The sequence below is a fragment of the Dromiciops gliroides genome, chromosome 3, assembly GCF_019393635.1.
Source record: "Dromiciops gliroides isolate mDroGli1 chromosome 3, mDroGli1.pri, whole genome shotgun sequence".
Taxonomy (NCBI): Eukaryota; Metazoa; Chordata; class Mammalia; order Microbiotheria; family Microbiotheriidae; genus Dromiciops; species Dromiciops gliroides.
In genome coordinates, this window is record NC_057863.1 from 571,624,989 (window position 1) to 571,650,233 (window position 25,245).

The 25,245-nt window shown below is 40.7% G+C and overlaps 1 protein-coding gene across 1 annotated transcript; it reads right to left on the reverse strand.

Moving 5' to 3' along the window:
• Positions 1–861: 861 nt before the first annotated feature.
• On the reverse strand, positions 862–24,758 carry DLEU7 (deleted in lymphocytic leukemia 7). The gene is made up of 2 exons (XM_043991295.1): positions 24,387–24,758; positions 862–1,068 (listed from the first exon to the last, which is right to left on the reverse strand). The coding sequence occupies exons 1-2, from the start codon at positions 24,756–24,758 to the stop codon at positions 862–864; spliced, it is 579 nt and encodes a 192-aa protein (XP_043847230.1).
• Positions 24,759–25,245: the final 487 nt, after the last annotated feature.

The following is a 25,245-nucleotide window of genomic DNA, read 5'->3' on the forward strand; positions in this document are numbered from 1 at the left end:
TAGCTGTGTGTCTATCTGAGCTACTAAAAGTCCACAACATCACCTTCCCTCCCTTCTCAGCTGGAAATGTTTAAGGGAGGCTGGTCAATATACCCACTTCTACCTCCTCTTTTTTTCACACGATTTCCCACTCGAACTGGGATGTATAGAAAATTCTAAAAGGAAGTTGGAAATTTTCATCTCAGGCTATAACAACACAATACTTTATATTTTATTTAGCATCTTTTATTTCAAGTTCCTTAAATGGGATTATCATCACTTCCAATTTCCAAACCAAGGTACTGAAGGCAGAAAACTTGTAAGCCATTATTAGCTGTCAAACAGTAAATTCACTCAACCAAAAACAAGAGTCGGAAGAATTAACAGAGTCTTCAAATTTCAAGAGATTATTCCTTTACTAGGAAATGAAATAAATGGACATTTTCTCTCTCTTTTATACATAGCAACAGAGAACATATATTATCAAATATAACCCTTAGGGCTCAGACTTTTTATTAACAACAGAGCTTTAGCCACAAAATAGCCCTAATTAAACAATTAGTACTCTACGGGGAAAAAAAATATGTAATAGGTCAAAAGGAATAGCTGATGTGGAAATGAATGCACTTAATCCAATTATATAACCAAAACAGAAGATATTCCTCTCCATAACAAGTCAGAAAAATTGCAAAATTCTTGGAAAATCCTAGCTGCTTGTTACGGATTATTATAAACGTGCATAGAATTCTGAGGGAGTCTGGATAACAGCCCTCAATTCTGCTTCATTTTGCTAGCAAGACCTATGTACAACACCTACTTAGTTAAAGCTTATGGCCAAAACATTAGGGAGAGTTTTGGCTTGAATTCACATATCAATAACATTCACAGATCCAGAAGATTCTGAAGAATCTGCCTCAGGACAACACAGGCCATGCCGCGGGAATCAGGAGGGATAGTCAACACCGAACGCATCAGCTTTTTGATGATGGTCTTCAGGCACTGGTACGCTGCATTCAGGTCCTGGTCAAAGTGATGTCCCTCCAGCTGTAGGGCCATGTGACTGCAGATGTTTCTAAACTCAACACTATCCTTTAAAAAAATTAAATAAAACAAAATCAAAGGTAAAAAGTTAATACAAGATAATGAAGTAACAATGGATTCTATCAAATTCACATACCAAACAGCATTCTGAACTTCGGGTGGGGAAGGGTGGGTAGATAAGCTTGTATTTTTTTTTTTTTGGTGAGGCAGTTGGGGTTAAGTGACTTGCCCAGGGTCACACAGCTAGTAAGTGTCAAGGATCTGAGGATGGATTTGAACTCAGGTCCTCCTGAATCCAGGGCCAGTGCTCTATCCACTGTGCCACCTAGCTGCCCCGATAACTGTACTTCAATATAATTGGTTTCCTTTGTAACTGTATGTGTTTTAGTTTATATATTCAAAAACAATTGTCTTAGGTTCATAAGCTTCACCAGATTGCCAAGGGGAATAGTCCATGACACAAAAAAGGCTAAGAACCCATGACCAATAGTGAATTTCTTCAGTTTCCTATGGGACAATTCATATTTCTGAATTTTAAAAAAAGTATTAGGGGCAACCAGGTGGACCAGTGGATAAAGCACCAGCCCTGGATTCAGGAGTATCTGAGTTCAAATCTGGCCTCAAACACTTGACACTTACTAGCTGTGTGACCCTGGGCAAGTCACTTAACCCTCATTGCCCCGCAAAAAAAAAAAATGTATTATGAGGATGCGCATCAATTGGGGAATGGCTGAACAAGCTGTGGTATATGTTTGTAATGGACTATTATTGTGCTATAAGAAATGACAAGGAGGAGGATTTCAGAAAAAAAAAACCTGTACTTACATGAAATGATGTATAGTGAATTAAACAGAACCAGGAGAATATCGTACACAGTAAAAGCAATATTATACAATGAACAATTGTGAATGGCTTGGCTATTTTCTCAGCAATATAATGACCCAAGACAATCCCAAAGAACTCAAGATGAAAAATGCTACTATCCACCTCTAGAGAAAAAATAGAATAGTATCTGAATACAGACCGAAGCATACTATTTTTCACTTTCTTTTCTGGTTTGAGTTTTCTTCCATAAAATGACTAACATGGAAATATGTTTTATGACTGTACTTCTATAACCTGTATCAGATTCCTTACCATGTGAGGGAGGGGGAGGGGAAGGGGAAAGAGGAAAGAATAAAATTTGGAACTCAAAACTTTAAAAAATATATCAAAAATTGATTTTACATGTAATTGGAAAAATAAAATATTTTCAATTTATTATGAACATTGCATATACAATGAACAAAAGATGGGAATGGGTAAAAATTATGGACTTCCATTATGTACAGTTTGTTTTTAAATACATATAAATTTTAACAAGGTAACAGCAAAACAACTATTGGTAGTATCCCCTTCTCAACTGCCTGATGCTCACTTCTAAGTGTTTTTAATATTTCATTGACATTTTCTTTCTTTTTTGCTTGATTCACTATTACTAACCCACAATGCCTCCCCAATCACCCACTATAAAAGACTCCCCGTTCCAACATTTAAGAAAAAGATATCACAACACATTCACTGACTTGTCTGAACATGTCTCATTCTGTGTCTATAGTCTATCACTTCTCTGCCAAGAGGTGGGAAGCATTCTTTATCATAGGTTAACTATAATTTTAGAGCTAGGGAAAAGGGGGGGGGGAGAATATGGGCATAGCTGTGGCTTCATTTGCTGCTTATGTCATGTGACCCATGAGCGCAGAAATTGTCTCCCTCAGTACTCAACACAAAATAAGTACTTATTAAATGTGCTTTTTGACTGAACTTGACAATTTCCCCAATCTACATTTGAGAAGTAGATCAAACCTCTGTACAAAAGAAAATAGGAATCAAAGACAACAAAATGAAACGTGTGGCTATCATGTGCCTGATAGCCAGGCTCTGATAGCATTCATCACCCAAATTAAGACTAAATGCCTTTAAAAATAGATTTGTGGGCTTCATTGAGCTCCGAACACAATTCCAGGTTTTATTTAGAGAATGTCACAGAAAGCATCTTTGGGGAAGTTACACACATACATACACACACATCCCATAAAATTCAGCTGCTGAACTGTATTGGCCCCTTATGCCCTGGGGAAACTTTGGGTCTCTGTTGAATTCTGCAAGACTATTTTACTATTTTGGTATTTCCTTCCAATTCTCTCTAAAATATATTAAAGGTCAAAGAAAACAAATTAACAGGGGAAGCCTTTCCGTGGGACTATTAGGACCCAAGACAGAAAAAGAAAAACAGGTGATTGTCTCTCTTCCTTCCCATAATCGAGAAAAGCCAAGGTGGGGGCCCCAAGTCAGAAATGACCTCAAGCTGAAACCCCTACTGTTTTCATTGCAGAACAATAGAAGTCCAGGGAGAAATCATTTAAGGAACCAGAGTATTAACTGGCCCATACTCTTCTGTTAGAGACTCACATAATAAATATTTGTGATGATTTCATTTAAAGTGTTTTCCATTCAGCTCAGGAGCATATCCCTCCCAACAGCTTTTGTTTGTCAAATCCCATATGTTCACCCAGACAAGTTAATATCCTAGATGGCGATGGAAATCCCTTGCCAAAATTAGAACTCCCTGGCTCTTTTTTTTTTTTTTCATTTTGAGGAATCTAAAACCTAGGTTCAGCAAGTCCTAATGTTGACAAAAATTTCTGAGACTGAATATGAAATATTGAGCTGTGAGAACCCTAACATATGGCCACCCTTGATATAACATGGTGAGCTGGGAAGGTATCTCCCTTCTGACATCTTCAGCCAATCTTTGTGGTACAAGGAAGCAAATCCTAATGTTACTCTCAAAAGACTTCTAATTTTCCTTCCCCCCACCAATTACATTTTTTGTCTATTGTTTTGTATCACCCACATTTCCCCAATGTATTTCTTCCCCTATCCACCTCTCTAACAGACATCCCTCATGAGAAAGTAATTATCAAAACTAACCAAGATATTCAGTCTCACATTATATGCATTATTCCACACAAATAGTCTCACATCTCTGCAAAATGTGGGGAGAGAGATCTTTTGCTATTTCTTCTCTGGAGTCAAGATTGATTATTCTGATTTCACAATATTCCGTTTCAATTGTCTTATTACTCTTTGTGTATACTGTTTTCCTGGTTCTACTGATTTCACTTTGAATCAGTTCATATAAAATCTCCCCATGCTTCTCTGTATTCATCATATTCATTTTTTATAACATGGCCATATTCCATTACATTTGTTTAGCCATTCCCTAATCAACAGGCATCTATTTCACTTCCAATTCTTTGCAATTACAAAAAGTACTCCTGTAAAATTCTGGTATTTATGAAGGTCTTTCCTTTTATCAGTGTCCCCACTGGGACATACGCCCAGCTGGTTCAATTACTTTTTGCAATACTGACTCTCACCATCTGAATAAGGCTACAGATAGAGCAACTTTGGTGAGCTGGATTAGGAGTAACTAATCTGTGTCTGTGCTCAGTTCCAATAAAAATGGTACCACAAAGCTGTAAACCATTTACCCCTTCCAAAATAAATGTTAGCTGCCCCTAGCCCATACTCATAAGCCCCTGCACCTGGTCTGAAGACTGATTATGGGATCATCCCAAATGTAAGCATGGCTCAAGAGCCAGCACTTACAAAAGGTAAAAATAGTCCCATTTTATAGGTGGGGAAAACTGACAGAGTAAATTGATTTACCTACAAGTGGCTCTTTCTGATATGAATTTCAGGAGGCATAGTGAAAGGAGAAAGGGAATTTAATATTTCAAAAAAAAAAAACAATCTTAAAGACCAAAGGTTTGATATAAGAAATAAGTGTATTTTGCCAGTAAGTGTCTGAGGCTGGATTTGAACTTGGGTCTTACTGGCTCCAGGTCCAATACTATCTACTGTGCCACCTAGATGTCACTAATGGATCTTCAATCTGTCAATCTCAAATTCCCTCTTCTGCTTCCTGCAACCTTGCCTCAGAGGAGATGACCACCAAGAGGATATGTAGTGCAAGGCTGGCTGTCCAGAAGATTTGAACCTTAACTGAGTTGCTCGGCCTCAAGTTAAAAGTGGTTCCCCAGTCCCCCATGAGTCTTCATCTTTTAAGAGATTTTCATAAAGATTCTATGAGTTCTCTGAGTACCTCATTTATTTCTCTGTTTATGGGCTTCTGTGAATGCTTTGCTATGGGTTATTGTTTGAGTTTTTAAAAAGTCTTTTCCAATACTATTTTAAAGGGTTTTTTCCCCCCCTGTTTTAAGCATTTCTTTTTTCGGTGGAAGAAATAAATAGCTATACCTAGATTCCTATACCCAGAAGTGTGCTGGTAAATAATCAGCTCTCTGGGGGAAAAAACAGGTATGATACACTCTCAAATTTAATCTGCATTATTAATATTTTCTCCATCACTTTCTTGAGCCTAGACAATCAAGAAAACAATAAACCAAGCCCAGATGTGCCAATTTCTGAGAGGTATGTGCTCAAACTGAGAATTTAACAATTGGCTTTTGAGAGCTGGTTAGAGCTGGCTCCAGTACACACTTGCCTATACTTGTTTTTGTATCCTGAGCACAATGCTAAAAGAGGCCCTATTAATCCCTTTGAGGGAGAACTTAGACATTAGCCATGCTTTGTTTAAAAAGGTTCACCTGGAATAACTCCAGATGGATTAGAGAGTTAGAGAAGGAAGAGCTTGAGAACATTTTGAAGTCATGTTCCCTAATAGAACCCTTTGTGTAAACCCAAAAGCAGGAGCCCAATAGTGGGAAAAGGGTGCCCTCTACTGGATATAAGAATTTAAATAAGCTAGTCAAGTCCTGCCTTCAAGAAGTTTACACTCTAATGGGGGAAGGAAGGAGAGACTGGGGAGAGGGGATTACTGTACGGTGAGGTAGATGGCAGGAAGAGAAAAATATGGTTTCAAAAATGTATTCAATTCAGCAAACATTCATTCTGGATACCAGGGCAGCTAAGTGGCACAGTGCATAGAGTGCCAGCCCCAGAATCAAAAGGACTCATCTTCCCCAATTCAAATCTGGCCTCTGACACTTACTAGCTGTGTGACCCTGGGCAAGTCACTTAACTCTGTTTGCCTCAGTTTCTTCATCTGTAAAATAAGCTGAAGAAGGAAACAGCAAACCCCTCCAGTACCTATGCCAAGAAAACCTCAAATGGGGTCACAAAGAACAGGACACAACTGAATAACATCAGATGGTAGGGACACAAAGCTAAAAAATTATCACAGGCCCTGCCCTCAAGGAATTTAAACTATTCAATAGCACAGGTTCTTCATCTTGTGTGTTATACACCCCCTCTGAAAGTCTGATAAAACCTATGGACTCCTCAGAATATTGTTAATTGTATACAATAAAATAAATAAAACTAAGAAGGAAACCAATTATATTGAAATACAGGCATCAAAATATTTTTAAAACAAGCTCACAGTCCCCAGGCTAAGAACCTCTATTATATAGGGATATGGCATCTACACAGATAAGTTTAATTATTAGGAAATGAAGATAAACAAGCAAAGTACTCTTGGACCATGGTGTCAAACAAATAGAAAGTGGGCTCACTCATCTATACATAAAGATGCCTATGGGATACTTACTGACTTAATTTTAGAATGCAGTGTCCTCTGTTTTATTGTCAATTTTATTTAATTGTTCACTATTTCCCAAACTACATTTTGTTTTTGGGCTCGGGGCAATGAGGGTTAAGTGACTTGCCCAGGGTCACACAGCTAGTAAATGTCAAGTGTCTGAGGCCAGATTTGAACTTGGTTCCTCCTGAATCCAGAGCCAGTTCTATATCCATTGCAACCCACCCACAATGCTGGGGAGTGCTGGAGGCCCATGGGCTGTGGTCTTAACCCCTCTGCTTTAGGAAAATGTTAGGAGGGATGAATTATTTTCAGCTGAGAGGATCAGGGATTGCTTCATGGAGGTGACACCTGAGCTACAACTTGATGAAAAGGATCTAGGCAAACAGTATAGATGAAGAAGTGTTTTCAAGGCACAAAGATCTGCCCATGTGAAGAGTAAGAGAGACGGGTATGTGAGATCAAGGAATCCTGCTTTGGCGAAGGATGTCAAATGAAGAAAGAATTGTGTAAAATAAGGTGGCAAGGTAGGTCTCAGGTGAATTCTGGAGGTGTCTTAAAGCCCCCTCCCCCAATTAAGGAGTGTATATGCTAGAGGCAAAGAGAACCCTCAAAGGCTTTGATCACCATGACTTCCAGTCTCTCTGCTGGAAGACCCTCTAACTTCACTGTCCTCCCTTCCCCACCTCATCTGCCCCACTTGTCCTTCTGGCAAACCCCAGTCTTCCCGGCTGGAGAAACCTGCTGAATGTGGGTCCACCATGAATTTATGTTATCTAGTTTCACCTGGGCCTTTACTGCCTCCAGGCACTCCTTCCACTCCCTTAATTGGCTCTCCATGGCATTCCTGACAAAGCCCATTAGTCCACACCGCTTCTCCAGCCTCCCATATCAACCTCCTCCAGTCTCCTTCTTAACACAAGCCTTCCATTCATATTGTACTGAGAAAAATAGGACATTTATCAATAATGCCAACCCCTGTGGTTTTACTCCACCCCATCCCCTCCCATCTTATTGTATCTGTACTCTTCAAACCCATCCCCTCCACCATCTCTACCCTAAATCTTCCATGTCTCCCTATTTGCCAGTATCCTTGATAACTAAACATCCCTTGACCTATGACGTCTTTTAAAAATCTTCACTTAACCCCAATTGTCTCACCAAAAAAATTATAGATATAGATACACACACACACACACACACACACACACACACACACACACACACACACACACACACAGAGGCGCTTACATCCTAACCAAATCAGCATTCAGAGTCAGGTTTTTTTGTCTGTTTGTTTGTTTGTTTTTTTAATAAGCCAAAACCTATTCTGATGACAATGTTTCTCTCACTATAACCCATCTCTCTGGGTCTTAAATAGAGATATCCTAATTTGCTGTTCACTGCCTGAGACCAGGCACCCTTCTCGGGGAATTTTGGATAATAAGCTCAATTACTTAGGATCAGATATGTGGCCTCAAGTGAAATATGGGATCCAAGTTATGATCACTCAAATCCTGTCTTTAATGTCCCCTGCGCCTGGGGCTCTGACATAGGAGGACCTAACCATAGACTCCAACACACATACTCAAAAGATTGCTGTTGTTTGTCCTTTGTTCTCAAAGAAGACCATGACATCGGGGTGATGTCATGACTTGCAGTGAATTGGATTTAAGTGAGGCAGGGCTGTACAAAGTCACCATCCTCACTCTCTCCTTCAGAGCCAGCTGGGTCCAAGGGCAAGATACACTCAGGACAACTGAAGATAGTGCCAAAGGTTTACAGTGGTTGGGATTAAGTGATTTGCCTAGGGTCACGCTGCTAGTAAGTATCTGAGGTCACATTTGAACTCAGGTGCTCCCAACTTCAGGGCCAGCACTATCCACTGTGCCACCTAACTGACCCCACCCAAAAGATAATAGGCAGTTTTCGGATGAAGAAATTAAAGCTATCTACAGTCATATGAAAAAATGTTCTCAATCACTATTCATTAGAGAAATGCAAATTACAACAACTCTGAGGTACTACACACCTATCAGATTGGTTAATATGACAAAAAAGGAAAATGATAAATGTTGAAAAGATATGGGAAAATTGGAACACTAATTCATTGTTGGTGAAGTTGTGAACTGATCCAACCATTCTGGAAAGCAGTCTGGAACTATACCCAAAAGGCTATAAAACTGTGTATACCCTTTACCAAGCAATACCACTAACTAGGTCTGTGTTCCAAAAAGATCATTAAAAAGGATAAAGGACCCACATGCACAAAACTATTTATAGCTGTTCTTTTTGTGGTAGCAAAGAACTGGAAATTGAGGGGATCCCCATTAATTGGGGAATGGCTAAACAAGCTGTGGTATATGAATGTAATGGAATACTATTGTACTATAAGAAATGATGAGCAGGCAGATTCTAGAAAAACCTGGAAAAATTTATATAACTGATGCTGAGTAAAATGAGCACAATCAGAAAAACATTGTACACAGTAACAGCAACATTGTATGATGTTCATCTGTGAGTCAAGAGGACCTGAGTTCAAATCTCACCTCAGACACTTATAGCTGTATGACCCTGGACAAGTCACTTAACCACAATTGTCTTGAACATCCAGGGCCATTTCCAGTTGTCCTGATGTATATCTTGCCACTGGACCCAGAAAGTTCTAGAGGAGAGAGTGAGGTTAGTGACCTTGCACAGCCCTGCCTCACTTAAATCCAATTCACTCCAAGTCAAGAAATCACCCTAATGTCATAGTCCTCTTTGAGAACTAAGTACAAACAACAGCTCTTCTCAACAATACAATGATCCAAGACAATTCCAAGACATGATTGAAAATGCTCTCCACGTCCACAGAACTATGGAGTCTGAATACAGATTGAAGCATACTATTTTTCTCTTTATTTGGTTTTTTTTGTTTTCATGGCTTTTCCCTTTTGTTCTTTTTTCCTTTCATAACATGACTAATGTGGAAATATGTTTAATATGACTGCACATGTATAACCTATATCAGATTGCTTGCTAGTTTCAGGAGAGGGGAGGGAGAAAAATTTGGAACTCAAAAACTTACAAAAATGAATGTTAAAAAATATCTTTATATATGTTAATGTGAAAAAACATACTATTTTAAATGCCATTTTAAAAAGACAATAGACATGCTATACCACCTTCTGACTAGCTGACAGCCAGGCCCCACACTGAAACAAAAAAGGAAAGAAACAAGAAAAAACATCAAACTCTCAAGAGAGTCTTACCTGCCCATTTGCCCCCACATTCCCTTATAAAATGCATGCTGACTATTCCCCTAAGTTCAGCCAGTTTGATATCTCTTTCCACCAGCTGTGACTGCAGAACTGACCTTACCTAAATATGATTTCATGTTTAACCCAGGTGTGTGGATGACCCCACCTGTGTTCTTCAGCCTACCCAAAACAGTCTATCAGGATGACACTTGACTCTGGAGTCAAGGGATGTGGGTTCAAATCCCACTTCCGACACTCATAACCTGAATCAGAGAACAAGGCACTTACTTAATGATAAGTAGCATTTATATAGCACATACTATGTGCCAGGCACCAAGCTAAGTGCTTAACAATTATTATCTCATTTGATCCTACAACAATTCTGGGAGGTAAGTACTATTATCCCCATTTTACAGATGAGGAAACTGAGGGAAACAGGGATTAAGTGATTTGCCTAGGGTCACAAAGCTAAGTGTCTGATGCCATCTTTGAACTCAGGTCCTCTTGACTTCAGGCTCAGCTCTTTAACCACTGAGAGACCTCAATTTTTGTCCTTAATCCCCTGGTGCCTCAATTTCCTCACTTGTAAAGGGGTTGGATTACTCAGCCAGTATTGTGACCTTTCCCCCCTCTTGGAACACGTTGTGGGAAACTTAAAGAATGCAGAATTCCTTCCACAGCCCTCTGTGACCACCTCCATGATGATCCCTGTCCATGGGAGTGAAGACCATGTCTGAGAAAGATCTGCCTGAAGAGTAGGCCATGACCATTCTAGAGAACAGCCTGTGGGGCTCCATGATAGTGCCCACCAGGGCAGCATCAAATCACAAGGAGAAAACCATGCCTGGGGACACTTACTGAGAACAGCAAGGAGAGGAATCTGCCTACTCAGGATTGGGATTCCATGAAGCCACTAGGAAGAGAGGCTGCTCCTCAGAGAGCCTCCTTGATAATTGGTTTTGTTGGAGGTTCCATTTCATTTTCTTTGATCTATAACTTGGTGATGTACATGCTGGAAGGGGAGACAGGAATGGTAAATATGCTTCCAAATTTTCAATATGGAACTGTGAAGCGGATTATTCAGAACCACAGGGAACCCTCTGTGTCAAGAGGGCCTCTTGAAGCAAGGTGTACATGCAGGTAAAACTAACCTATAATTAACACAAATCATTCATTGTTAGGCTCTTTCAACTATTAAGCTGGCTGATTTTTCCTGTGAAATAAATCCAGGTATCTCTGGGTCTTGAGAATTTTTTTGCAACTGCTCCCCCAACCAAGAACAAGACTAGATTGTCTTAGTCAAGAATTTAGTCAATGTCTTTGTCAATGCCAAACGCTCTTTAAAAAAAAAAAAAAAAGAATCAGAACCTTTTGGTCATTAAGGTAGAAGCTTTCTGAGTGGGTCACGTAATGCTAACTCTTAAGGAAAATCAAAGTCCTATATAGTCTAAAGCTTTGGGGGGGGGGGAATGAGGGTTAAATGACTTGCCCAGGGTCACACAGCTAGTAAGTGTCAAGTGTCTGAGGCTGGATTTGAACTCAGGTCCTCGTGAATCCAGGGCCAGTGCTTTATCTACTGTGCCACCTAGCTGTCCCCAGTCTAAAGTTGCTGTGGTTTGTTTTTTAAAGTAATACAAGTCTAGTTTGACACTTCCAAACTGGGCAGTTTCACTACAACCCTGGAATAACAGCACAACTAATGTGATTATTTAATTAATATCAAAATCTCATGGACTCATAATAGCCAATGAATAAAAAAATAATAATGAGAAGTGTACTATTTTAATTAGGGTTTTTTTTAAATAAAAGTGAAAGATCACCTGAATCTGTTGTCTGACATCTTGAAAAGATTAGAAGAGAGAATTAAAAGTACAAAGACCACATGTTGACAAAGGCAAGATTCTCACTGAAGTTAATTTTAGGATTTCAAAATTTGATTTTGACTTTGTATTGGAGCCAAAAAAGAACCTTGCAAAGGAACACATCTCAAATTATGTCAATGATATAATATGATTAAAATATTTTGTACACATATTCAGACATAAGTTGAGGAATTTACAAGTCTCTCTCCCCCCACCACTCTTGATTCCATTTTTAAAAACCTTCCTTGAACTGCCTAAATTATAAATCAGTCTGTACTTCCTTTCTTTTTCTTAAAAACTCAATTCAGCAAACATTTATTGAGAACCTACTAAATACCAAGTACTCTGCTAGGTGCTGGAGGACAGAACCATCCATCAACACATGGTTCCTATTCCCCTGGAATTTAGAATCTCTCTTGTACATAATAACTTTATCCCATGTAGAATTCCAAAGAATTCAATTAGTTTCCCACCATAGGTAGAATCACTGAATTTTAGGCTGAGAAGGGATCTTGGAGAGCATCTAGCCCGAATCATTTATTCTATGAATGAGGAAACTCAGATTTGTAACTTGACTGACTCACACAGAAAAGTCAATGAGAGTCAGGAGAAGGTACAATTCCCTGAATCACGTTGGGTTCAGGCCATTGATAGTCACAGGAACTAACCTGATCCACATCACAGGCTGATATTGGCAACCATTTTCTACTAATGGTGCCACATTTAATACTCACTAGCCACACCATCGTATAGGGACAAGCTACAAACCAAAGGATAGAAAAGGCAAACAACAATCTGAAACATTTCTGCAATCGGGGAAAGCAAATGGTCACACTAAAGTTGACAAGCAGGGAAACTTAACTTTCTTAAATTTGATGATGTTCTTTATTCATTTGCATGGCAAATGTCCCCAAATATTGTCATTTCCCCAGGAAGTATGTCAAAGGCTCAAGCTGGGTCATTTTTGTCAGAAATGTTGTGGGGAATTTAAATTTATTTTTTGTCATCACATATCATCCAATGTATGGCTGAGTAAAATATTCTGGAGATGAAATGATCTTCCTTGACTTCTGTAAATCATGAATGGCTTTTTGTTCCCCTCCATCTTCTTGTGATTGACAAATATCCTGCATAATTCACATGACTCTCTGAGGGAATCCAGTGGATGCTTGCTACCTACTCCATCCCTTGTTCTTAATCATTCTGGGAAATTTTTTTGAGCAGTTTCTTGAAAAAGTTTTTTAAAAATAGTGGCTGGATTTTCTTCACATTTCTTTGGTAATCCAATGATTCCTAGGTTCTTTTTCCAAGTTCTATCTTCTAGCTCCATCATCAATGCTTATAATGTTTTCAAGTCTTTTTCCAGTTGAGTTGTTTTTTTGGTCTGATTTTCTGCCATTTTTGCCAACTAGCGTTCCAGCTTGAGAATTTTATTTCCCATTCATTCTGCTCCTTTATTCAAATTTTCCATTGCTTTCTCCATGTTATTGACTTTGTTTTATTCATTTTTACTGATGACAAATGATGATATCATTGTAGATGCCAGATCTTTCTTCACTGATGTCATTTCATTTAAAGTGTTTATCATCCAAGTTCATGTGTCTTACACTGTCAGGTCAAGCTTCATTTCTTGCATTGATAGTTAATTTGCTATTCCCCCCCCCCCAATTCCTGGAATTCTCTCCCTCCTCATCTCTGCTTCCTGGCTTCTTTCAACTCCCACCTTCACCAAGAAGACTTTCCCAAAAAGCCTACAAGAAGGCATTAATGCTAATGCCTTCCCCTGAGAACATTCACAATGCATCCTGTACATACATAACTTGTTTGTTCTTATTTACTTGCATGTTGTTTCTCCCATTAGATGATGGGCTTTATGAGAGCAGGGAAATTTCTTTATTTGTGTCTTTAGTACTTTAACAAAGTGCCTGGCACTTAATAAATGCTTTTTGACTTGACTTTTTTACAGAATGCATAGCATTTATCATTTGAAGGAGGTTCCCCCCTTCTGTTTGCTCATTTACTTGTCCTTTCCTTATCTTTGAGGCTTTCTTTTTGGGGGTTCTTAGGTTGCTCCCCTCCTTTTAATTTATCTTTTAGGTATTTGGCATTTTATCTCATTCACATGAGAGAGGCAGTGAGGAGCTCTTCACAATTTCTCACTCCTTCACCTTTTCAGAACTCTATTGGTTTGTACTTTCTTAGAAAGCAGATAAATTTTCCCCCAGAGATGATCACATCCTAATTTTTATCCTTTTGTCGTTTCTGAGCTCCCAATCTTTCGCCCAAAGGCTCAACTACTCTCCCTAGACCATCTCTCAAATCTGGTAAACCCAGAGGATCAGGAGGGGGGAAAGGAAACTCTCCCCAGTTTTTAGAGACAGTACTTGGTCATACTAAGCACCAATTTACTCAGTAGAAAGTCTCCTCTGAAGCTCCTTAACAAAGTTAAGAATAATCCTGAGCTGAGGCAAGACCCACTAGAATCCGTCATGTGGTGTGGGAGTACTTAAATGGAAAGAATGCTTGCCTTAGAGAGACAATTGAAAACTAATCATGCTCTCTGCCATATTACACTATATAACCTTGCATAATTCATAAAATTTTCATGGGATCTGAATTTTACAGAGCACAAAGCTGTGTTCCCTGAACCCAAGGTCACTCCCATATAGATAAGTAGCAGTGTGTTAATAAAACACCCAATGAAGAACCCCCCTCCCCCCCAAAAAAATCTGCCAGTCACCATAAAAAAAAAAATCATTGTCCACAGGAAATTAAACATTTTTACTTTGGGATACATGCAATGTAAACTCTCCCATAAGTTCTCTATGCTCCCAAGTATTTTCTATGGGGACAGTATTATTTTTAATCAAAAAAGCCCAATGAAAAAAGCAGTCTGTGATGGGTCTCTGCATGAGGAGAAGTGCTCCCCCACTCAGGGACATTTGCTAGGCAGCACAACTACTCCTAGAATACAATGTTGTAACATTCCCACCCAGATCCAGCTGACAGAAATGCTTTTTAGGGCTTTCTCATATTAACCTTTTCCAATCATTTGTATTTTGGAAAGCTGGTTTGGTTTTTTTTTGTTTTGTTTTGTTTTGTTTTGGTACTGTTTTTCATATCATTCATGTCATAGGGAATTATAGAGCTATAAACGAGTTTCTTGTAAAAGTCAGTGCGCACATGGAAAAAACACACCAGGCAGTCTGTGGTTAGCCACTGAGCCTCTTTCTAATACAGAAAACACAAGTCTGTCCCAAGTACAGAGCAGTCCTCAGGGTACAGAGAGGGTTCAGATAGCGTAGCCATGAGCATAGATTTCCTCCATGGCTTCATAATGATTTTTTGGAGACACAGTTCCCAAAATTTACAGAAATTGGCCTCACTCCTCAGAAGTAAAAACTCACCACACTTGTTATCAATGCCTGAATTTCTCCAGGCAACAGGAGGTTCACTCTTACAATGTGCAAATAACATTAGCAGTGAATTTGGAAGCCAGGGTCTAGAGCTGATGATCACACTGAAGCAGAAAGAAGGAAAGCAAAGACTACCAATGATGGTTGACTGGATGAATGACTGGGGTCAGAATGTGCTAACATGGGGGCTCATAGGGGACAGTGATAAATAATAAAAAGTTAAAACTCTTCTGTCCACTAGAGACACTCCTTTAGCACTATCTTTCCTAAATTTGGCTTCACAACACTTAAAAGATTTGGAATTACAAAAAGAACTTCTTTTGAAATGATTTAATGGCCTATTCTTTTTTCGTTGTTAAGTCATTTAAGTCATGTTCGACTCTATGACCCCATTTGGGGTTTTCTTGGCAATAACACTGGAGTTCTGTTCCATTTCCTTCTTGTGCCCAAGGTCATGTAGCTATGAAATGTCTGAGGCTGGATTTGAACTCATAAAGAAGAGTCTTCCTGATTCCAAGCCCAGTGCTCTATCCACCCCAATTACTATTCCATTACCTATGTGTATAGATTTGTCACCAGGGGCAATTTTCAAAAGGCAAATTAGCTTCCTTCTTTCATCTTGCACACTTCTGGGCTACCTCTAACTTTGTAAAGCCTTACTAAATAGGTTTACTAGTTACAAAGTAAATTGGTTTGCCTTTTTCTTCTTGGACCTGGGGCTTTCATTGGCAAAGAAAGCCCTGGTGAGAAATGCCCACTATCGATACAGGTCAGCACAGTCTGTAACTCAGAGAGTTACCTAGAGCATTAAGAGGTTAAATGCCCTGGTTTTTGAATCACACAACCATTGTGTGTCAGGGATAGGACTACAACCCAGCTCTTCCCAATCTAAACCCAGATCTCTATCTACTGTGCCAAAGAAATTTTTATTTTATTTTTATTTTTTGGTGGGGCAATGAGGGTTAAGTGACTTGCCCAGGGTCACACAGCTAGTAAGTGTCAAGGGTCTGAGACCGGATTTGAACGCAGGTCCTCCTGAATCCAGGGCCAGTGCTTTATCCACTGTGTCTTCTAGCTGCTCCCTGTGCCAAAGAATTTTGTTTGGATTTTTTAAAAAAATCTACAATGCATTATTACCTACTCTAGGAAGTATCCAGAAAGGCTTCATAACAGTGGAAAATAAACCGGGCTTTTTAAAAGACCAGGTAGGAATTCAATATGAAAGAGGTGGAAAGACATTTTAGGTGATAGGGACAGCATGAACAAAAGCATGATGCTATAGAAGCCTTTTTCACCCATAAACAACCCCTTATGAGGAAATTTGTTTGACTGTATTTTAGAGAGGGAAAGAGAAGAGGGGCCTCACTAACAGAAGGCACACTGAAGAGAGCCCCAGGAGGTACTCGGGATGCTCCATCCTCCAAAAGAGGAAATACCAGATAGAGGACAAAACAAATAGGCAAGATTTGGGGCTGGGTGGGAACCAGAGAAAACAGAGTCAATGCAGCCCCTAGCCCTGGCCACCAAAACAGCAAGAGAAGTTCTGTGGGAATTCTCCCTACAAGCCTTCCCTCTTAACTTGAGAAAGGGTTCTTAATCTGGAGTCTGTGAACTGTTTTTTTAAATTACTATTTTACAGTCTTTAAAATTAATATTTCAATAACTATATTTCATGTGTTATTTTTTGCATTTAAAAACGTTATTCTGAGAAGGGGTCCAGGACACAAAAAAGGTTAAGTACCCCAATACTAACAGGTCTACTAGAACTGATCCTCGGCTTCCCCGAGGCTTGGGAAAAAATAGTACCTATGACACTGATGCTCTAAGCCAATGTCAAAGTCATCAGGGATACTGCCCCCACTTGAAAGGTGCAGGTAAATTTTGAATCAAGCAGTTTCAGTGTTATTAACAGAAACTGTTTCCTTGATGCAGCAACATGGCTCATTATTTCTCTTTAAAAAAAAAAACAAACAAACAACTTATTTTTATAGCCCTGGTGCTGTATATTAGGCTCCTATTCCAAAAAGCTAGAAGTTACTGAAGTGTACATGAACAATGACAAATACTGGCAAGGATCTCTAACCAAGCAGGTTCCTGACGGGCCTATCAGAGAGGTATGAAATGCATCCATCCTCTTTAAAGGGCAGAGCACTTCTGAGCCACTTAAGTGAGGAAAGGGAGGGTACAGTGAGAGTTGAACAGCAGGAAAGAATGACAAAACCCAAGAACCAGGACAGATACTTGGCACTTGAGGGGTCACAATCATGCTCACTCAGTGGTAAAGAAAGTGGAATGGTGGAAAAGAAAGCCTTGGCCTGACCTGTTTCCAGCAGCTGCAAGCTGAGCCCACGGTCAAATCCAAATTACCAGCAGGTTCCTACTTGTTTCCCAAGAATGCCCTAGCTTGCATCAATAACTCTGCCCAGGGTTCCTGGTTTCTCCTTTCTTCCCCAACATAAACATATAGTGCTAACCCACTGAGGTTCAGAATACATTAAAAAAAAAAGAAAGGAAGAAAGAATGAAATTCTAGGGCCAAACCCTTCTTACACACAAGGATGGATGGTTCACATTTATATTTCAAAAGCACTTTACCTTCTACAAAAGACTTTGCCACAACCCTGTATATAGTACACGTATTATCTCCAATGACAGGACTGTTTCAAAGAGGTTAAATGACTTATGTACACAGTCATATGGCTAGTAAGTATTAAGGAAAAGTATTAAGACTCAGGTCTTTTGAGTCTTGGTTCCATAAGTCTTTCCTTTATCCAATATGTTCTGATGAAGATGGAAATCCAACACCAAAGTTAGCGAAGTAGATCTCCAATATTCATGATTCCAATTGCATCTACTGAACTCCAGGTTTATTAGAGTGGCTTGTTATTGTATAATCTCACTTCCCCAGACATAAACTAGCCAGTAGAATGATTGATCATCAGCTTCAACCCGAGTCTGGTGTTCCCTTAAATAATAATGTCATGACTTCATATGCATAATGGGTATCATACTTCTTGCCTTCTCAGTGACTAGGAAAGGGAGTGAGGGAAGGGAGAGAATTGAGAAGTAAAATTTCAAAAATATTTCAAATACATAAATAATACTAGGGAATTATTGGAAGCCATGATCTCCAATGACTAGCCAGTAGCTAACCTTGTGGTGGTGTTTTGTTTCAGGTCTCCCCCTCCCCAGTAGAAAACCTGCCTCACATGCTGGCCATCATCAAGGGACATTATTAACCTAGTCACTGTGTTTGTTGGAGAAAAAATCATTGCCCCTTTGTTTACACACTTCCCCTCAACCTCTACCCACTTTGCTAATTCTGAAAATACAATTCAAATCTCTTTTGCCCTTGTTCAGTTTTTCTCCATCCAATGTAAGGACTGTGTACTTGTTCTTTCTCCCATCACAATAAGAACTCCTGCCTCAAGAGGGAGTAGGGTATAGGAGAAGTAGTGTCAGGGATGTGCTGGTAAATATTTAATAAGCAGCTCTGGGGGGGGGGGGCTGAGCTCAGAAATGTATGTCCAACACACTCAAATTTTTAATCTGCATGTTTAATATTTTCTCTATCACTTTTATAAAAAAGTCAACTCTAGCTTTTTAAACTGTAAGTAGAGACCCCATATGGGGTGATGTAACTAAATGTGGGAGTTATGAAAATTTTGGCAACAGCAAAAGGTTAAGAAGCTTTGTTATATACCTATATACCTTTTCTACTTGTGACCCCTTTTTGCCCGAGAAATTTTTACGTGACCCCGGGTATATAGGTATATAAAATAGGTATACATAACCTTTAACTGTTGAGAAAATTTTCATTACCCCCCCACATTCATTGTAAACCCAGTTTTTAAGAAGCTAGGCTCTAGACAATCAACAAAATGGTAATTCAAGCCCCGATTTGTAGCATTTGCCAATTTCCAAGGTGTAAATGTTAACCGAAAATTTAACAATCAGCTCCCCAGAGCCAATACACAGCTGGCTCCAGGGTACCCTTGAATGCAGGAAGACTGGATTCAAATCCTGTTTCAGATGCTTACTTGCTATGCAATCCTGGGTATGTCTCTCGGTTTTCTCATCTGTGCAATTAGGGGCTTGGCCTCCAAGGTTCCTTCCAGCTCTAAGTCTGATTCTCCGAACACTTTCCCTCATTTCTGTAATACACATGGGGTTCAAGGGTTCCTATCTCTCTTATCCCACTTACCCAGTAAGAGCAGAGTAAGTAAAGGAGTGATATGAAGAAGGTAACCAGCACTTGTCATTCAGGATCAGAGGTTTTCTAAATAGTAACTGAATATACATTCTCCAACAACCTGGAGAGCCTGAATGGTGGGCCAGCTGGGTGACAAGTGTGCAAAAAGGCTCACCAAATGATGAAAGGCTTTAGCAAAGCAGGGTCACTGTGGAAATGTTTTGCATGACTGCACATGTTTAACTTCTATTGCATTGCTCAAGTTCTTATGGGGGGATGGGGAGTGAGGGAGGAAGAGAATTTGGAACACAGTTTTAAAAATAGATGTGAAAATGTCTTTGTACACGTGTAACTTGGGGGGAAATCCCAATAAATAGATAAATAAATAAATAGAAAGTAGGGTCACTCGACGTCATGGAGTCTGCTGAGCGGAGGGTGACCTAACAACTCCTGTGTCTCAGAAACAGTGGATTTGGACAAAGGAGAGACTGGATGCAGGGAGACCAATGAGGAGGCTAACTGCTGCAATAGCCCAGGTAACAGAAGAGAAGCCCTAAACCAAAGTTGCTGTGGTGTGAGTGGAGACGAGGGCATGAACAGAGATGACAGATGTTCAAGAGTAGCGAAGAAACTACATGGGGAGCCTTGGGCTCATGTTGCCTGAGATGAAACATTTTAAAGTTAGCAGTCAGAAGCCGGATAATTAATTTAAAGCATTAACATGCTAATCAATGTAACAGAAGTTAATTATATAGATATATGTTAATTATATATGTATATTCTCTCTATGCTTGCTTTTCTGTGCTTTCAGTCTCCTTCAGCACAATGTAATTACGATGATTTCATTCTTTGTATTTCTATTCCCCCACCCCACCCCATCCAATGCCTTAGCACAGTGCCTGGCACATACCAGGATTGATTAATGTTATATAGTATGCCATAATCAAATGTCAGTCACCCATCAGGAAACATGCACAGCTCAGTTAACTGCATGTGCCCTTAACAATCCTTTGCCTTCTTATTCAGCATTAGACCAGAGACAAATCCTCTCCAGTCTTTTGATGTTGTTATTATTCCATCGATTTGATTAACTCCAGATCTCCCCTCTTATACTATAAGCTTAGAGATCATGCAGTCTAACCCCCTCATTATAAAGATGAGGAGACCAAAGTTCAGGGAGTAGGTTGCAGGTGGAGAAGCAAGAAGGATTCTAAGTCAGAGGACCCGTGGCCAAATCTTAGATCTTTCACTTGATATGAGTGTGACCTTAACAAAGTCACAATCCCTGTATATCTTAGTTTTTTTGGTTTTTTGGTTTTTTGGTTTTTTTTGGCCAGGTAATGAGGGTTAGGTGACTTGCCCAGGGTCACACAGCTAGTAAGTATCTGAAGCCGCATTTGAACTCAGGTCCTCCAGTGCTTTATCCAATGTATCTCAGTTTTTAAGAAAGGCAGTGTTGGGGCAGCTAGGTGGCACAGTGGATAGAGCACCGGCCCTGGAGTCAGGAGTACCTGAGTTCAAATCCGGCCTCAGACACTTAACACTTACTAGCTGTGTGATCCTGGGCAAGTCACTTAACCCCAATTGCCTCACTAAAAAAAAGAAAGAAAGAAAGGCAGTGTGGTGCAATGGATAGGGCAGCACAAGACCTGGGTTCAAATCCTGAGTTAGAAATTTACCAGCAGGGGGCAGCTAGGTGGCACAGTGGATAAAGCACCAGCCCTGGATTCAGGAGGACCTGAGTTCAAATGTGACCTCTGACACTTACTAGCTGTGTGACCTTGGGCAAGTCACTTAACCCTCATTGCCCTACCAAAAAAAAGAAAGAAATTAACTAGCCATATGATCCTAACCAAATCACTGAATTTCTCTATGCCTCAGTTTCCTCATCTGTAAAAAACAGAGGGTTGGACTTAATAGGCTCTGAGGTCTCTTCCAGCTCTAGGTCTATAATCCTTTGATCCTAAGTGACCTGCCCAAAGTAGATTAGGTAGAGTGAGATTCAAATCTGGGGCCTCTGAATCTAAGGTAGCTCTCTTTGCATTGTATCATGTGGCTTCTCTTTAAAGACAGTTATTCTATCACCCCAAGTGATAGAATACTTGTGCCTAATGTCTTCAGTTCTTTCAACCGCTCCTCTATTGGCAAGGCTCCCTGCCCCCCCCCCAACTAGCCTCTAAACAAGCCCCAAATAGCCAGCACCCTTCCAGAACAGAATACAATATTCCAACTCCTATTGATTGGTGTCATTTAGAGTCCAATCTGATAAACGGGGTGGGCGATAAAGCCGAGCAAGACCAATACAATTCAGAGGAACATGAACTTTTTCCCAATAAGATGCAACTATAAAAGAAATGAGGCCTATTTTCTCTTCTAACTTGCAAAGTGGCCCTGAAGACAATTCCAAGAAAGGGACGTTAAGCCACATCGACCCCATCAGGAAAAGCAGACAACTTCCCAACATGACTTTATGAATAATAAAATAACTCACATTTGTTATTATTGGTTATAAAATAATTAATATATCCATCATACATAACTAATCTAGCATATGTAATTTATTAAATAACTCAGTATTTACATAAAGTCCAATTTAATTACATAAAAGTAAACAGTCTGGGAAGTGGGATCACAAGAGAATAATAGATTTTGAGCTTGAAGGGACTTGAGAGATCATCTTGTCCAGACTTTCTATTTTATAAACTAGGTCACTAAAGTTGAGATGGGTAAAGTGACTTGCCCAAGGTCACACAAGTAGTAGACTCAGAATTTAAAACCAGATTTTCTGACTCCAAACCCACTTCCACTCAATCTTGCTGTCTCATTATTGCACCTAATATGCAAATATGGAAACTGAGGACCAGAGAGATTTAATGACTTTCCATGGTCAACAGTCAATAAGTGGCAAAGCTGGGTCTCAAACCCAGGTCTTGTAAGCCTAAATTCAGTGCTTTTCACACAACATACTGATTCTCTCAGAAACACTTATATGAATATAAGTTTTAATGTAGTTTTTTGGAGGTTTTTTTGTGGGGCAGTAGGGGTTAAGTGACTTGCCCAGGGTCACACAGCTAGTAAGTGTCAAGTGTCTGAGGCCGGATTTGAACTCAGGTACTCCTGAATCCAGGGCCGGTGCTTTATCCACTGCGCCACCTAGCCGCCCCCTTAATGTAGTTTTTAAATTTTAATTTAAGGAATAAAACAATGTAGTCTTAAAAAATCTGTCAGATGACAAATTCACACCCAGTACATAGTAGCTTTCCTTCTAAAGTACAAAAACATCAAACTCTGGTATTCCAAAATTCATCTCATGCTATCACTTGGCTTCCTGTTATCACATATGTTATTTTAAAAGCCCTTTGGGCACATGTCTGACAACCAATACTGCATTTAAGATTTCTGAGCTAGAAGAGACCTTGGGAATGTATTTAGCTGAAGCCTTTTATTTTAGCCCAACCTTTTCATTTTACAGGTACAGAAACCAAGATCCAAATAAACTGCCTCACCAAAGGCTGCAGAGTGAATTAGTGGCAGGACCCAGACTGACTCCTAAATGAGGGTTCTTTGCTTTATAGAGATGTCGCCTCTCTAAGTAGCTGCTCTGCCAATCAGCAGTATTTGTTTAAGCAGTTTGCAACCAACCTTAAGAGGGAACAGGTGCCATACATACAGAAGCTCTTTTACTTAGCAGCATTTTATATTAATATTCACACTTCAACACTTTTGGCTCAGCCATTCTCAGACTGCTCAATAAGCATTTAGATTATTGACTCAGTAGGCCTCTGAACCCCGTGGTGAACCAGACTGGTAGAGAAAACAAATGTCATTCATAGGTGTGGGGGAAAAAAAAACTTTAAAGGAATAAAGATAATTTAGTATGGAAAACATTCAGGTGATTTACTAACCCCACCTGTACCAAAGGAAGGCATTTATTAAATCACAGAATGGTGAAGCTAAAAGGGACCTTTAAGATCAGAGGCCAACCTCTGGAAAATGAGGGAACTGAGGCAAAATAAAAGGAAGCCTCTTGGCCACGATCACACACGGTTTTAAGTAGCAGAGCCCTCTCCAATCCACCAGAAAATTTAGTGCCTGGCATATAGCAAGTGCTATATAAACGTTTTTATCATCATTATGACCTTGGTCAACTGTTTTCACATCCAAAAGCACACACAGCAAGGATGAGGATTTCAAAATTTGAACCCAGAGCCCTTTTCAACTGACCAGAAAATTAAGTTCTTTATAAATATTCATTATTCTTATACACAAGCTTGGCTGTTTTCACATTGAGAAGCATAGAACAAGGGTGTTGGTTTCAAGATTTGAACCCAAGACCCTTTCTAATCCACCAAAAACTAAGTGCCTGGCACAAAGTAAATGCTTTAAATGTTATTATCGTTCTTGTTATTATTATTATTATTAAAGGCCCTTTCCAATCCACCAGAAAGTTAAGTGCTTACCACACAGTAAGCGCTATATAAACATTTATGAATACTATTGTCGTTATGTCATAAGTTTAGCCAACTGTTTCCACAACCAAAAGCACGCGGCAGAGGTGATGATTTACACGGAGGCAGCGAAAGGAGCAACAAGAAGACTTCACTCCCCCTCCGCGCCAGGCGTCCGTTTGTGAAGGATGGTTAGTAAGGCAGGAAAAGGCGGGCCATGCGGGGCAGGATGCCCTCTTCCCTCCGGCACACACACGTGCACAGGCACGTGCGCAGGCACGTGTGTGTGTGCACACACACACGCACGCACCCTCTCCCCGTGCTTCTTCACCCGTAGGGGCTACTCTGCCTTCGGGACACTTTTGTAACGAACCGTTCCAAACGTACCACTGCCTTCCTTCCCGACCGACGGGGGCTTAAGCTCAGTGCCCCACTTCGCACCGGCGCTGCCCCTCGGCCCTGGCCAGCCCAGCCTTGGCTCCGGGGGAGCCGTCGGGGCTGCCCCTCGGGCCCAGCAGCGCATTAACCGGCGCTGGGAGAAAGGCGGGAAGAGGGGCGAGGGGCGAGGGGCGAGGGGCGAGGGGAGAGGGGAGACTTACTTTCAAGTAGATGGGGAAGTTCTGCTCCTCATACAGGGGGTTCAGGATCATCTGCTCCACCTGGACAAGCTGCGAAGTGGACTCGACGACGCGGGCCAGCACAGTACGCACGGCCAGGCGGGCCAGCGCGCACTGACCGGAGTCCCGGGGCTCGGGGCGGGCGCCCTCATCTCCCGCCTTCGCCACCGCAGGGCCCTCGCGGCCTTCCTTCTCCCCGTCGTCTCCTGCGCCTGCCTGCCCCGAAGCTGCGGACACGGGGCTGGGGGGATGCAGGCCCTCCTCCCGGTCCCTCTGCTGCTGCAAGAGCCGCAGGGTCTGTAGGGCCACCATTTGGTGGTTGATACAGGCCTGAAAGTGTGTCGTACCGGCCATGACTGCCCTAGGGTATTCTGCTCTCTTCCTCGCGCAGGTGGGGAATGAGAAGCGGAGGGGGAGATTAAGGTCAACAAGGTCACATTTTCCACCTGATTCCTCTCCCCCACCCCCGCCTTCCCCTACACTCCCAAAGAGCGGCCTTTTTCTCCCTGCGTGGGGCCGCGGCCCCGCCCCCCTTCGACTTGCTGGTTTCCGCTCCTCTCCTATCACCCAAAAGCGGGTCGGGGTCCGCAGGGAAAGCGTTTCTAGATGATATGTACCCCCATTGTTGTTTGTGCGCATCCTTGCAGATGTGAAAACAAAAGCTTCACCTCTGGGAGAATTCATTAGGCCCTGTGTAGGGTAAAATAGAGCGCCAAAGAGAATGAGGCCCGAAGGGAAACTCGGAGAAGCATATAAAGAAATCTAAACCATTTCTCTCCTAGCTACAGAAGTTCACCCCCTACCCCCCAAACTATTTGCAGCAATGTTGCATTGCTGTAGC

What these genes read in the sequence shown, in the direction of transcription:
- DLEU7 (XM_043991295.1), bottom strand. Translation starts at nt 24,758, where the DNA reads ATGGCCGGTACGACACACTTTCAGGCCTGTATCAACCACCAAATGGTG. An exon ending in ACTTCCCCATCTACTTGAAA is followed by an intron (nt 1,069 to 24,386) that starts GTAAGTCTCCCC and finishes ATTTTTTTAAAG; the next exon opens with GATAGTGTTGAGTTTAGAAA.